Raw genomic sequence first — 14,630 nt, 5'->3', positions numbered from 1 at the left:
GATGGCCATAGGCAGTGCTCGTTCGCGGTGCGTATTGTCTAATTTCCAAGTCATTTGAAAAGCTAATGAACTACAGACGGGCATAGCTGCAGCTAAATACCTGCAAAATCACAGCCCGCGTGCGACTCAACTGAAGGTTGAGTTCCACGCACTGTAAAAACGCCATCGCCCTGTATAGATCAAGCTTAAGATGCAGCTCCTAAAGAGGCTCGAGGTGTGTTTATCAGACGCGACACAAAGTGGTCAAAGACCGAAAATCCTGCTCGCTGCTTCCATGCTTCCCTCGTGCCAGGCCATCGGCTGAGAAAAATATGGTCATTGCAGTTAGATTATAATAAGTATTGCATGGTACCAGCAAGCGAGACCAATGGTGGTTTCAAAATCTGTCAGAACTATTTAAAAAAAGACAATGAAAAGGCAGTAAATGTCCGGTGGCTGGGTGAATTACACTGTATATGCATGACTATGCATGACGATGAAAAAAAGCAACAATAGCAATGGCAGCAGCGACAACAACAACAACCACACTTATTGGCGATGGTGCCATCATGAGAATGAAGAATTCAAATTCAAAAAAACAACAGCCACAACAACCTGAAAACAGCTACATGTTTCTCTTATGGGCTACTTGCTATCGTGAGAATAAAGATTTGAAACAGCAGCAGCAACAACAACAATACATCAACGACAATGATGACGGCAAAAATAGCAACACACTGTATAGAAAAAAAGAGCTGCTGCGCTGGTGAGTTCACAAAGGACGAAACAGTGCTGTCCGCAGGCTGAGAAAGAGAAGAAATATGCACGAAATGCCTCTACTCATAGGACATGTATCCATTGTATGGCCATCCTGACGAATCGGTTCAGACAAATCCCGTGGCAGAGTTGCTAAGATAACCCCTTTGCCATATAGCTAAAAGCACAATTACGAACAGTGCAACGGAAGAGCAAGATATGGCAACGGCAGCTATGGTATGCTGGTGCCAGAACGCAATAGTGTCCATCGTTTGCATCGCAATGGCGCTAGTGACATGTGTGTCATTCGCACCGATTGTCCGAACTCTGAATGTAGGTCTTGTTTCTGTGATGGATGCAGTGGTCTGCGAAGCACACGGACGGTAATGGTGGTTATCCGTGACAAGAGGCAAGTTATCAGCGTCTTCCCGATCTCTGCCTCTACTGCAGCAACCGTACGTCCCAATCATGTTGACACATTCCTTGTTCGATGGACAAAGTGTATCACTTTGTCCCATGGATTTGCATTCGTCAACATCTATAAAATGAGGATGAGATGACGCAGAGAAACATCGAGATGTCATGCAGCAACGTAAGTTGTAAGTCAACCAACTCGGACTTTGTTTGGTAAATTGTGATTTGTAGATCATAATTACCAAACAGACCTCGACCAGGCAGGCACAGTGGGTTGGCCAAAGACCATGATTAAAGGCACGAAAGGTACCTGCTTTAATTAAGTCCTGCCTGGGAGTGGTTTTCCAGCTGTGCTGCAACCTACAGTCAACTGGGAACTTGCGGCCAGGCACAAGGGGTACATGAACGCAGCTAATGGGGTTTCTCGGCACTTGTGCTTGTGGTTGTGAGATCTATCCACTCACCCCCACCGTTAGGCGATGCATCTGCCGCTAGGGTTTACCGGGTGTTAGCGGACGTCATGAGTTCCCTTCGGAAACGGACACGATGATAAAAAAATTTTTTTTTCAACCAAACAAAGTACACCTGAGATCTTCGAATAACTATCAGCAATACAGTAGACATGCTGAGCGTTAAAAGTACGTTGCTTTATACTTCCTCCGCGTCATCGAAATTGTCGCAGTTTGAATTTTGATATAAAACGGGGTATTTACTCACCAGCACTCGTACCAGAGGCAAGGAATCGGACATAGGCGATAGTCATCAGTATAGGGTGACGGCAAAGTTCTATTTTCTGTTATTGAAAGCGGGAATTTTTGAACTAGACGCAATTTCTTCGCTGGTGTCGCTGCGATGGTAATTTCGACTCGCTGAGATCAGTCAGGCGTTGAAGCCTGCACATTTCTCGTGCTTATGGCCATTCACTCAAGCCTCATCACTGTTTTACCTTAGCTGGGGTGAGAATGACTTCGTGGAACAAGTGGCAGGGCTTGGAGAAACATCGAGGGGTCAGCAAACTAATTGCCTGCAACAGCGATAAAATTTGTCGCTCTGGCTGAGACACTCAGTACATGATTGTACTTGCAAGAGCCGTGTAGACTCTACACGTATTGCTAGTGATGCACGCGCAGGTGCCGTACTATGGTACACCAGTGATGCTGAAAAAGAGGGCGCGCTGGACGTGATAGTACACTTACCTGCATGAGCTGTGACCACACAGCTACGGTAAAATAAATGGGCATGCCTCGGCTAAAAAATGTTCTTTTCAAGATCGAGGTGATTTCGCCGACGGTAATCAACCGACCTCGCAACGATCGTGTATTCTTACTAGGCTTCGTTGGTGGTGAAGTAGAAATCATCCAGAGCTAGCAGACGACAAGCATAGCAGCTCTTGTCCTGTGGAGAAAGTCAAAGCGTTTGAGATGAGGCGCGACCAACTTTCAACCTTCCTTGAAATATTTCGGAACGATATTTTTGCGTCCATTGACATCAGCGACTACGAGGACTTCATCTCTGCATGAAACCTCTCAGTCCAACTGTCCTGGAACGTTACTCTAGTCTTCAGACTATCATACTGTGTAATAAGTTTTGAATGGCTTCGCTTATGGAGTTGTCAGTACCAAGTGACAAGTCACTAGTCAAACTGCGACAATTTCGTTGACGCGGAGAAGTAGATGTTTTTTTAAAGGTTTGGCCAGTCACTAAGCTCGGGGATAAGACCTATTATAGACGGAACAGCTAGCAGTACGGAGATTGATTATTTATGGGAGATATATTTTTGATAACGGAGTAAAACACTTTTTTCGATGCCTTACCATGTCCCCACTGTTTTCACAATAATGCAGGTAAAGTATAACCTGTCACTAACGATCACCCCTTGGTGCAGCGGAAACTGTCCTGATATCACAGGGTTCTGCTTGATTCAGGCATTCACATTCGATCCACAACACTTTGGTGCATGGACAATTTGTCCGTGTAACACAGGATTCCGCTGGGTTGAGGGTGCAGCATTTACTGTACTTGTATGAATTAGATGACATTGGAGAGACGGTAAAACATTGACACGTTTCCACTGATAGTAAAGAAAAGGACGAAGGAACAGTACTGACTCTCTACAACGAACTGGCCATCAACTCTAGCACGTCTTGGGTACATTTCTACTCTTGCTGTTACCTCCGCTTATCACGTCATTAACGCGTCCTGCTAAGTTCGAATATTACCCTTTTATACAGAACATTATGCAGTACTCTTTCCTTTCGTATATTTGCTATTTCGCGCGTACCTGTAAGTTAACTTAGAACGAGTTCTGTCTCGTTGTCCAGGAAAAGACCAATCAGCGACATTCCCGCCAAGGGCCTTATCAGAGTTTAAAGCCCACTCAATCGTTATTTTACTACTCTTGATGACGCGTCGGGGGCCTTGGATTGGTTTAAAGCCCTCTGAATATACACTGTACTTTAAACTGGTGCGTGCAACTCCATGTATGCATTATAGTACGGTGCAGATAGTGAACTCTGCATAAAATGTACGGTGTACTACTAAAAGCTACGCATTTCAGAAGTGTGTACGGTTTTGCCTCCCGGATTCTTTCATCTGTACGAATTTCCTTTGTCAACAGCTTGCGGAAACCTATAAAAACCGAAGATCAAAGTCATTAGAGGTATCGACAAGGGGCTCTCAAAGCCCCTAAATAGCTCCACAAGTCGGGAAATCCATCAGCTCCAAAAGCTACCTGTAGGTGGGCGATGAGACTCCAGCTTCAGACTACGACAGTCAGGACTTGTGAATAGTTGAACTTTGTGAAGCAGCAGCTCAAGAAGTTAGCTGAAATCGTGGCTGTTGCAGTATGTCGGCGCTATGTAGCTTGCATTTTTTACGGAGAGTCGATCACCACGCGAATGTTTCTCTCCTCACCGAGAGCTATCTGGCCTCCAAACTCCGTCAGGGTCTACCTAAGGTACCGAAGGTCCTTTGACTAGCTCCATCAAATCCTTTAGCTTCAGCTCGGCGAGCAAAAGTCTCTCTCTCCTCCGCCATGAGCTGACACACACAAACTGAATACAAAACGATGCACTTCACACGTGCTGACTTGCACGCGTGCCCCCTTTCACGAACCAAGACAATCTTTTCGGGATTGGTCTATTTACGTCGCTCTCGTACTTGGCACTTGCCAACTCCGCGGACTGACCACTGTCTCCATTCTCCCTTGCACAAGGCCCTTCATTACTTTAATTGCTTGCCCACCCAGCTTCGCGAAATACCTTCTCGTACTCCCTTCAAATCCCAGATACCCCTGCTGTTGCACAACTCTGTATGCTCCTGGAGCGACCACCCCTGCCCGTATACTTAAGTACATAACTCTGTATGCTCGTGTAGCGACCACCCCTGCCCGTACACTTAAGTACGCAACTCTGTATGCTCGTGTAGCGACCACCCCAGGCACCCCTGCCCGTACACTTTAAAAGTAGTCATTAACCCCTAGGCTCTGCCCACCCAATTCTTCCTCACTCTTTCTCCTTTCTTACACTATTATCTCTTATTGGCCACTGGCTATCGTGAGAATAAAGATTTGAAACTTCTCTTATTGGCCGCAGGCCATCGTGAGAATAAAATATTTCAAACAACAACAACAACAACAAGAGCAACAACAACAACAACAACAACAACAACAACAACAACAACAAAAACAACAACAACAACAACACAAGCAAAAACAACAACAACAACAACAACAACAACAACAACAACAACAACAACAAGAACAAGAACAACAAGAACAACAACAACAACAACAACAACAACAACAACAACAACAACAACAACAACAACAACAACAACAACAACAACAACAACAACAACAACAACAACAACAATAACAACTACAACAACAACAACAACAACAACAACAACCACAACAACAACAACAACAAAAACAACAACAATAAAAACCACGACGACGACGACAAGGACGACGACGCCAACGACGATGACGACGACAACAACGACAACAAGTGTTGTGCATGGTCACAGCTATTAGCAATCTACACTACTCCACTGCTGCTTACCTTCAGTGCGCAACACGACCCCGCTAACGTTACATCCAGCCGACTCACTCCTTTTGGCGGTGAAAGTAAAGTATCGACTGCCATCATTTGTGTCCCTTGGTTCGCCCATCATGTTGGCGGTGCGTTCATTCACATCGATGGTAGTTAATTCCCACCCGCTTGCCATGCGTACGGATATGTCCTCCAGTCCAACCTCGCTATTATGTAGCTGAAATTTGCAAGCACCAGTGAAGGAAAACTCTATCTTCTCTAAGAGGAGCGTGCATTCGTGGCTGAAGTTGAACGTCCACACAACATCCGTGCCGTTGGGATCCGTGATCTTAGGGTTTGGTGGATATACAATTGGTTTTGACGGGCTTCGCTGGGCCAACTGCAAATGACCTGATTCAGGAGTGCATATGCTGTTGCCTGAAACAGCACACAACCCTGAACAAAAGCAAAGAGGACACATAAAATATTCCACTGGTTTGAGAGAAAGGTGCTAAACGGGAGAAAGACGACTCATTGATTGTTACAAATGAGAGTCCTCCGGCTCGGTAGACAACGAACGATGCGTGGTGGTCTGTGCCGGGTGTGTTCATGGATTGTTATAAAGCATATCCCTTCAATATGCCTCGTCATGGATATGAATGCTTGTAGAGGTTTGCCAAAAACCTCCTGGTACCTTTATCTATGTTCGCAGGTAGGGAAGTCACTGATGCCATCAGGCACAACTACAAATCGAGCATGATCAAGGTGGCCTAGATGGCCTCTGCCTGGTGCGGTGCAATAATATTATACATAACCTTGGGCAAACGCGAGGCAGAATGACCAAAGTCAATCATAGTCTGCCATCCCCGACACCAGTACTTGGTAAAAACCGTGAGAAACGAAATGAAAATGAGACTTATGAACAGAAATATCTAAGATGCTATCGATCTAGCTAGATGCATTGATAAGCTTGCCTCATTGTTCCATTCGGTCTATTTTAATTTTTTTGTCACTTTTACCATTCTATGACCCTCATCTCTGGGGTTCCTCAACATAATGCCGTTACCGCTACTCCATATCCTATGACAGTGAGTTTAACAAATAAATACATAAACTCGATAAAGAAGCTTTAATGTCAATATGGTCCCAGGCCATCCCGCACCCCAGCACAAACACCTCACCGACCTCTGTGGTGCGTTTGGTCTCCAGAACATCGTCACGCAGCCGACCCGTGAAACTCCACAGTGCTCTGAAGGCACGATGATCGATCTCATATTGACCAACCAGGCGCTAGTGTCCCTAGCAACGGTTGTGCCCACTGATATTAGTGACCACAGCGCTGTGGAAGCCTTTATTCAGCTTGCCGTTGACGTTCCACCCTCGTCATCCACGACGTCGCGGCTGACCAGGAATATACGTGGCGTTGACATTACCTCTTTTTGGCAAGATATCCTTGAGGCTTCTCTACATGATTTCTCGGATCACAATGATGTAAATCGCATGTGGAAAGAGTGGCACACTAAGTTCCTGTACGTTTTGGACAAGCATGCCCCTCTGCACAACTCTAAGCCTTCCCGGAGGGCGATACCTCCCTGGTCTGACAGAGAGCTGCACCAGCTCGAACAGCGTAAACGGCGGCTGTACAGCCGTTGGCGGAAGGATAGGACAAACGGCACACTGTATGCACAGTTCAAACAAGCACGTAGCACTGCTCGGAATGCGTATCGGCGCAAGCGAAACGAGTACTTCTCCCGTCAGTGCGAAGAAAATGTGGCCAACCCTAGGAAGTCTTGGGCCATTAATGCAGTCACTGGGCGTTTACGTCACCGCCAAAATCCTAGTTGTAGCATCAGTGAGGTGGCCGACACGTTCCACTCCATTGTCACCGATCCCAACCGTCCTGAACAACTCTGCACCCCGCACGGTCCCGCTGGACCCGTCTCCTTGACCGAACTTGATCCTGTGACTCCTGCAGACGTCCGACGTCTCCTTGAGAAGTTGGATGCGCGGAAAGCCGCAGGTAGTGACGGCATACCGGGCTCTCTGCTACAGCAGTGTGCTGACTTGCTTGCATATTCTCTTGCTGTGCTGTTCTGCACCTCGCTGAGGACTGGAACCATTCCATCTGCATTTAAATGGGCGTCTGTCGTGCCACTGTACAATGCTGGTGACCCATCAGTCCCCACCAACTATAGACCGGTATCCCTTCTTCCAATAGTGTCCAAGTTGCTGGAGAGGGTAGTGCTACACCAGTTAGTTCGTCATTTGGACTTGACCAAGGCATTACCCGAAACACAATTTGCCTTCCGCAAGAAATGTTCTACGGAAGACGCCCTCTGTGTGCTGATTGATAATCAGCAGAAGGCGAAAGACAGTGGCAAGACCACAGGGCTGTGCCTACTAGACATGTCGAAGGATTTTGATAAAGTGCACCACGACAAGTTAATCCAAGACCTCCTTGCGGTTGGAATTTCTGGAAAAGCCCTTAGTTGGTTCGTCGACTACTTGTCCGGCCGCAAGCAGCGGATCCTCATCTCGCCTTCAACCAGCCCTGCTCAATTTTTTTATTTTTTTATTTTTTACAATGATCACAGCTCACAGGCAAAGACAACAAATTGCATAGTGGGAGCATAGTGATGGTGAGGCTTTTGCTCTCAGCCGACTGGAGGTCTCGACGTCATGGGGACATAAAACGCACCAAAAAACAAAGGAAAAATAAAAGGAGTGACAGGTACATGATAGGAAATGTTAGGAGGAGAGACCGTACAATAGAAGGAGGGGAAGGATAAGACTGACAGTTCTAGCAGGAGAAGGAGAGAGAAGAAGAACAGACGCTATTGGGAATAGTATGTGTAGCGGAATTTGGAAGTCATGGGGTGAGGCAGATATGATGCTGATAATCAGAGATGGTCATGTGCCCACCACCAGTCGTCGGTCTTCAAATAGCGGTTGGCTGCAACTTTGAAGTGTTGCAAGTTCTTGGTGCAGAATGGACCAGAGAAGACTCCGGCGGGCAGCTGGTTCCAGACGGGGACAACTGCATGAGGGTAGGCTCGACACAGGTTTTTTCGGGAACGGACTGGAAGTTCATTGGCCAGTTGGTGTGCGTGAGCATTACATCTCTGGAATGTACTACGGGTGGAGTGGACTGTTCGGTGTTGGGGCTGCTGGGGTGGCAGCTTCCTCTGTAGAAGGGGATGTGCATCCAGACAATGCATCTTGTACAGGAGGCAAAGTGCTGCAACCATCCGACGAAGAGCGAGACTCGGCAGCCAACACATTGGGGCGATGGCACGGGCTTGCACATGGTCGAGTCTTGCAAGATGGGATGGGGCCGCTCCCATCCAGACAATAGGACAGTACTCCATCACTGGGAGCACAAAAGCATTGTAGGCTTGGATGCGACCGGGCACGTCTAGGAGGTGGAAAGCCTTACACAAAGCGCCAAGTCACTGTGTTTCCCGGAGGGCTACGTTACGAAGGTGGCGCCGGAAGGTAAGCTGACCATCGAAACTGATGCCTAAGATTTTGAGCTCCTCTTGTTCCGTCAAATTGGATCCGTTGAAGTCAATCGGTGGCATGTCCCATTGGGTGCGGTGGAAGCTGACAGTCAGTGCCTGGGATTTGGCGGGTTCAAATTTTATTTTCCATTCTTGACCCCAGCCGGAGATGTTGTTGACTGCTAGCTGGAGGGCTCGGGTGGTATCTTCTTGGGTGGTCGGGGTGATGTTGGCATACAGCGTAGTGTCGTCTGCGAACGAGGCTAGGTCAGCACCGGCTGGTACGTGGTCCTCGCAGTCGCTCACGTACACGAGGAAGAGAGTCGGACCCAGAATACTGCCCTGGGGGACTCCAGCCTGACTTGGGAGCCTTGCGGATGTCTGGCCACAAATGACCACTTGAAGGTAGCGTTCACTGAGGTAGCTGCTGAGCCACTGGTGCAGTTACCCACGCAGACCGTATACGTCGGACTTGTGTAGCACACCGGGGTGTGATACGCGATCAAACGCACCAGCGATGTCAATGGCGAGTATGCGTGCTGCACCTTTCTCCCCCGGCTGTATGCAGCCATTGGTGGTGGAGGCTGGTAAGGAGGTCAGCTGCACTATGACCATGGCGAAATCCAAACTGTGTGGTGGAGAAGACGCTGTTCGACTCGAGAAAATTTGTGATTGTTCTGTTGATGATTGTCTCCATCACCTTGGACAGAATACACAAGAGCGAAACTGGACGGCAATTGGAGGGTAGAGACTTTGATTTCCGTTTGAATATAGGAACTATGTTGGCAATCTTCCATGTCTTGGGCTGTATTCCAGTTTGGAAGCATTGGGTAAACAGTATGGAAAGCGGTTGCGCCAGTTCAGCAGAGCAGGGTTTCAACACTCGTGCCGGTATCCTATCCGGCCCGGTTGCCTTTGATGGGTTGAGCTGGCGAAGGGTGCGTTTTGTTGGTCATTACCGGCTGAGGGGTGCAAACGCATTGCCAACTGAAACAGAATACTTGGCTGCTTGGTCTGCAGGTGGTGAATCTCGCTGGTGGGCGCGAGCTTTCATCCCTGGAGTCCGACTCGAGGTACCGGCATCGGCAGAGCTCCCATCCTCACTGTCCCTTTCATCTGCACTGCTTGCGTTGCCAGTGGTGTTTGCCTGTGGTGCGGAAGATTCTGCGGTGCTGCTGCTGTTGCTGCTGCTGTTGTTCCTGCTGCTGCTGTTGCTGCTGTTGTCGCTGCTGCTGCTGCTGCTGCTGCTGTTGTCGGTGCTGCTGCTGTTTTCGCTGTTGCTGCTGTTTTCGCTGTTGCTGCTGCGGTTTCCGCCAGGGTTTTTGGAGAGGCGCCACGGTCGGCAGTACAAAGGCCTAGGCCAGAAGTTGGGGGCAGTCACAATAGGCATGGAGGTGGCATCTTCAGTGACTCTGGCTGATACTCGTCCACTCTCTCCTACATGTACACTGCAGGTATGCACGGGAATGGAAGAGCCTGACAATGCCTGTTCGCTTCTGTCCATGATGAACTGTTTCAGGCGGCCCTCTGTGCAATCTGGGGAGATGTTGCCCACGTAGGCAACAGAGCGCTTGGCCTTGGGTGGTCCTGCAGAGACCAACTTCCAAGAGTCGTCCGTAATGGTGCTGAACACAGGCTTGGAGTTCTTGACTGGCAGGAGCTCAGTACCCTCTGCGTTAGCGCACATGACATTGTACTCAGTTTCCGTGTCCACTGAGGGCATGCTTGTGTGCCAGGGTGTGGCAGCGCTACGGGTACCGAGTTCAGTGTGCGTTCCCACGTGTTCTGCCTGCTGCTTTGGCTTGTTTTCACTATTTGCGCGCGGCTTAGACTTTCCAATGCTAGTACGGGTACTCTTGTGACGTACTACTAGATGCACTCTCCTTGACCTCCTCGCCTTTTTGTTGCTGTTGGTCGACATGGGCAATGGCGGACTGCTTCAAGGAGCTCAGTTCGCCTCGTAACTCTGAAACGTGTGTACATAGCTCATCCACACGCCGTTTCACGCATTCCTCTCGATCTCTAGACTCACTTACATACGACGACAATTGCTGGATCAAGCTGAGGACATTGGCTTCGATGCCTGGCAGACTGCACAGAAGTCTCAGGGGTTCAGCTGCCAGCTCGTCCATGGCGGAGAGTAGGTCAGGGAGTGACAGCTACTGAAACTAGCACCTACTCTACACTACACTACGACTCCTAGCTCCTAAGGGCTCCACTCCGGCCTGATGCCGGGTGGGCTGCGAAAAAATGACGAAAACCTACAGAGATAAAAAAACTCAAACTTGCCTGTACTATACTCGCTCACATCTTTTTTTAATTTGCAGATGACAAAGCCCTGTACGACTCCCAGGCCTCAGCGGCGGAAGCGTCCAGAACCCTCACCACAGCGGCAACTGCTCTGGCCGGTTGGCTGAAGTCCCGAGGCCTCATCTTGAACGCCGCCAAGAGCCAGGTTCTGACTATCTCTCCCCAGCAGCATGTACAGGAAGTAACAGTCAAAAGCGGCGACTGTCTCCTGCCTTCAGCGTCTTCTGCGCGCTACCTCGGCGTTCACCTTGACAATCGCCTAGATTGGGACACCCATGTAAACTATGTGGTCACCAAGGTTGCCAAAAAAATTGGCGCCTTGTGGCGGGCACGCCGAAGCCTATCAAGACGGTCTCGTCAGGTGATGTAAAGGCGGTCATAATGCCCGACCTGCTTTATGGCTCCTGCTGCCTTTCAGCCGCAATGCGAGAGGGTCAACTGAAACGAATGCACACCGCGCAAAACAGAGCCATCCGCTGTATCGATGGCAACCCGCCCCGGACAGCCATGCAGCCGCTGCTCACTGCTCACTCCCTGTACCGTGTCAGCGAGCTCTACAGGCAAAAAATATTGATCACATCTGGCGGTGCATCCACGCCCGCACCAGCCCTGTGCTATAACATGTTATTTATAAAGACAGGACAAGTGAATAATTGGTCAGTCCATTGTTCATGATGTTCTCCGACGGTTACGTCGGCAAACGAGCCCCCGCCACATCAAAGCAGCGTGGGCTCCGCAGGAGGGTGCAAATTTCACACTAAAATTTAAACGCCTACAACCGCGAATGCACATGATACAGGATTTCAGAAGGCTGAAGGAAATCCTGCATCTAACAAATGCCATAACATGAGAGTAAGGCTCACCCCTCTTCTCAGTCAACAGATGAGCAATTCGTTTATACAGTGCTGTTGATGCTGAACCCATTCCGCCACTGGCTGACATGACCGCCGGAACAAAGGAGGCTTGCTCAACCTGCCTCACCCGCTCCTCATAGTGCCTTCTCTTTTCTTTTTCATGTCGCTGACACACAATAGTATGTGGTGCAGATCGATTTGAGCATGAGTGAGGATTAAAAACCCATATATCAATAAGTTCTGCATAAGCGAAGCTCTGGACGCAGCATACTGCTGCTACACTTCAACGCGGGAATGCGTAAAATAATAATATCAATACAGTCAACTTCGCCAATAACGACATTCGGCGGGGCATCAGAAAAGTGTCCTTATTCGCGAAGTGTCCTTATAACCGAAGTCCCATTTGAATGTATGTGACCCATATTTTGTATAGTATGATATGCATATCAAAATCAAGGTCTTTTCTTGCTCTATGTCAATGTGTACTTTATTTTCATAGCAGTTGAAAGGAACTAAAAATTCAATATGCAAGGGAAATCAATTGAAAAATATGCCTTTTTGAGCCATCTACAGGGCCAGAGATATGTACATGTATGATGATTACTGTACAATCATGTGCAACTACATGTACATTGTATACATATAGGTGTGCTGGTAAATCCAACAATTTTGAAGCCAACATAAAAAAGGAAGAAAAAGCCCCCCCCCCCCCTTGGCTGCATTTTCTTGCATGTGTGCAATAATATCCATCACCAGTGCACCATAGGTTCTGGTACTTCTGCATGACAGGTACATGACTGTACTTGACTGACAGGTACTTGAAATAGCTGTCAAAAGCCCAGAAAGTCGTTATTCAAGCAGTGAATATGACCACGGGGCACTAAAAGCATGTCGCTATACGCGAATTGTCGTTATTCAGATAGTCGTTATATCCGAAGTTAAATGTATACAGTTAGATGGGACTTTGCTCTGGGCATGGAAATTCGGTCGTTATTCGCGAATTGTCGTTATATCCGCAGTCGTTATTAGCGAAGTTGACTGTAAGTGTACGCTCAAAACGACTGCCCCACAAACCATTGGCACCGTCATCCAACTTGGCACGGTCTTCCACATTTGCGGTCCGGTAGCGACGACGCTCCCCCGTCAGCGGTTGCAGCAAGGGCTCGATGGACACACTGGTGCACACCTCGTCCAGCACCCGGGCCGTGACGTCCCGAATACCATTGTGTCTAATGGAGGGAAACCCTCCATAGTGGCACGACAGGGAATGCGCGACAGTTGCCTCTTGGCTGCAAGAGCAGTGTGACGGTACCCTGGCCGGTGTCCATCCGTAACGGAGGCAGAGTCCGTCCCAAAACTCTCCCTTTGATAAATTAAAATGATACTTCTTAAGTTGACGGCACGTCAGCCAGCTCGACGACCCTTTCTCCTTCGCGACGTCTATGACATGTCGTAGCGACTCCGACGCACTGCCCGATATCGCGTCGAATTCCAGTTTCTGATGACGTCGAGAAGATGCCTTGGCCTGTGCTCGCCCAGCTTCTTACCCCGGCACAAGGCACCCCTACCCGCCATCAGCAGTCAAATGGCCTACTGAGCCAGGCAAACCGTAGCCGCCGCGGTCAGCGGAGATTTTCTGTTGCTGGTGCTCTGCTGTGGAACGCTCTCCCTGGTGAGGTCCGCACAATTACCCGGCTCCCTGAGTTTAAGCATGCATGTGTACCACACGCCTGTAGGGAGTAGTTCGAGTTGCTGCTAATCGCTCTGCTCTCCCTCCCCGTGCAGTTCAGTGATCCTCACGTAGTATCACAGATACATTGTATTCTCTCCCCTCCCCCCCCCCCGTTTACTCGCAGTTATTAGTATCCTACTCTCTTACTATGTGCTTCCATAGCCTTTACTATGTTCTTCCATAGCCACTTCTAAGCTAAGCCTTCGCCATCATTTTATTGGGTCGTCCTCCCGTTTGAATGTGCGAAGTGAAATAAAAACCCGCCAACCAACCAACCAGAAGCATCTCACCTCCGATTAACAGCAGTGCCAGTAGACAGTGTGCGGGATTTGTAGACTGACGATGCAGTAGCACTCTGGCCTGTGCCATATTCCCTCACGTTAGTTACGTCGAGTACAAAGCAAAGTGCTATTATAAGGACAATAGTCGTGCAGAGAGTGATCACGTTGTGCCTCCACTATCGTGGCTGTGTAGGACTGCTTTCCTCAGAAACCGTTTATACGTTTCTTTACCATTCGTCCAAGCTACCAGTACAAACTCCACTTGGTAACAATTGCTCTCACGGTGGTTGCAACTGAAGACGATAATTATGCGTTAGCTTCATTTTCTGGAAAACTTGTATGCTATATGATCGCCTTTCCAACACCTGGCCTGGTTTTGATCGAAACGCAAGTGAATTAGACAGACGATGAGACATGGTAGAACAGTTGTGATCATCTGTTCAAAAATTTTAGGAACGGAATCACGGTGTAGGCGGAAAACGGGATAGTTAATTGTGAACGGATGCATAACAGAATCCTACTGGCTTGTTGCATGTACTGCAGAAAAAGTTCGTGGGGTCTTCTTCAGTCCCACCAGTGTCAGGTCTGGCTGAGGCCAACTACTATCCAAATAATTATGTGTTTCCTGCTCCTGTAGCTGGAGCTATGTTCGTCTGTTTGCGAACACTCTGGCAGTGTCGGAAGCCCACATATCGCGAGATTAGTTGCCATTTCTCGCTCTCCCCCCCCCCCCCCCCTCCTGTGCCACTGTTGCTACGGATTCTTGTCTG

General features: G+C 48.6%; 1 protein-coding gene across 1 annotated transcript; it reads right to left on the bottom strand.

Annotated features, from left to right (window-relative positions):
- Positions 1 to 324: 324 nt before the first annotated feature.
- Positions 325 to 14,169, bottom strand: LOC135812548 (uncharacterized). Its single transcript, XM_065325878.1, has 3 exons — positions 13,870 to 14,169; positions 5,214 to 5,639; positions 325 to 1,273 (listed from the first exon to the last, which is right to left on the bottom strand). The coding sequence occupies exons 1-3, from the start codon at positions 13,946 to 13,948 to the stop codon at positions 864 to 866; spliced, it is 915 nt and encodes a 304-aa protein (XP_065181950.1). The 5' UTR covers positions 13,949 to 14,169; the 3' UTR covers positions 325 to 863.
- Between the last annotated feature and the right edge of the window lie 461 nt (positions 14,170 to 14,630).

Source organism: Sycon ciliatum, chromosome 3 (genome assembly GCF_964019385.1).
Source record: "Sycon ciliatum chromosome 3, ocSycCili1.1, whole genome shotgun sequence".
Taxonomy (NCBI): Eukaryota; Metazoa; Porifera; class Calcarea; order Leucosolenida; family Sycettidae; genus Sycon; species Sycon ciliatum.
Note: the sequence above shows the minus strand (reverse complement) of the source record. Positions and strands in the feature narration are given on the sequence as shown.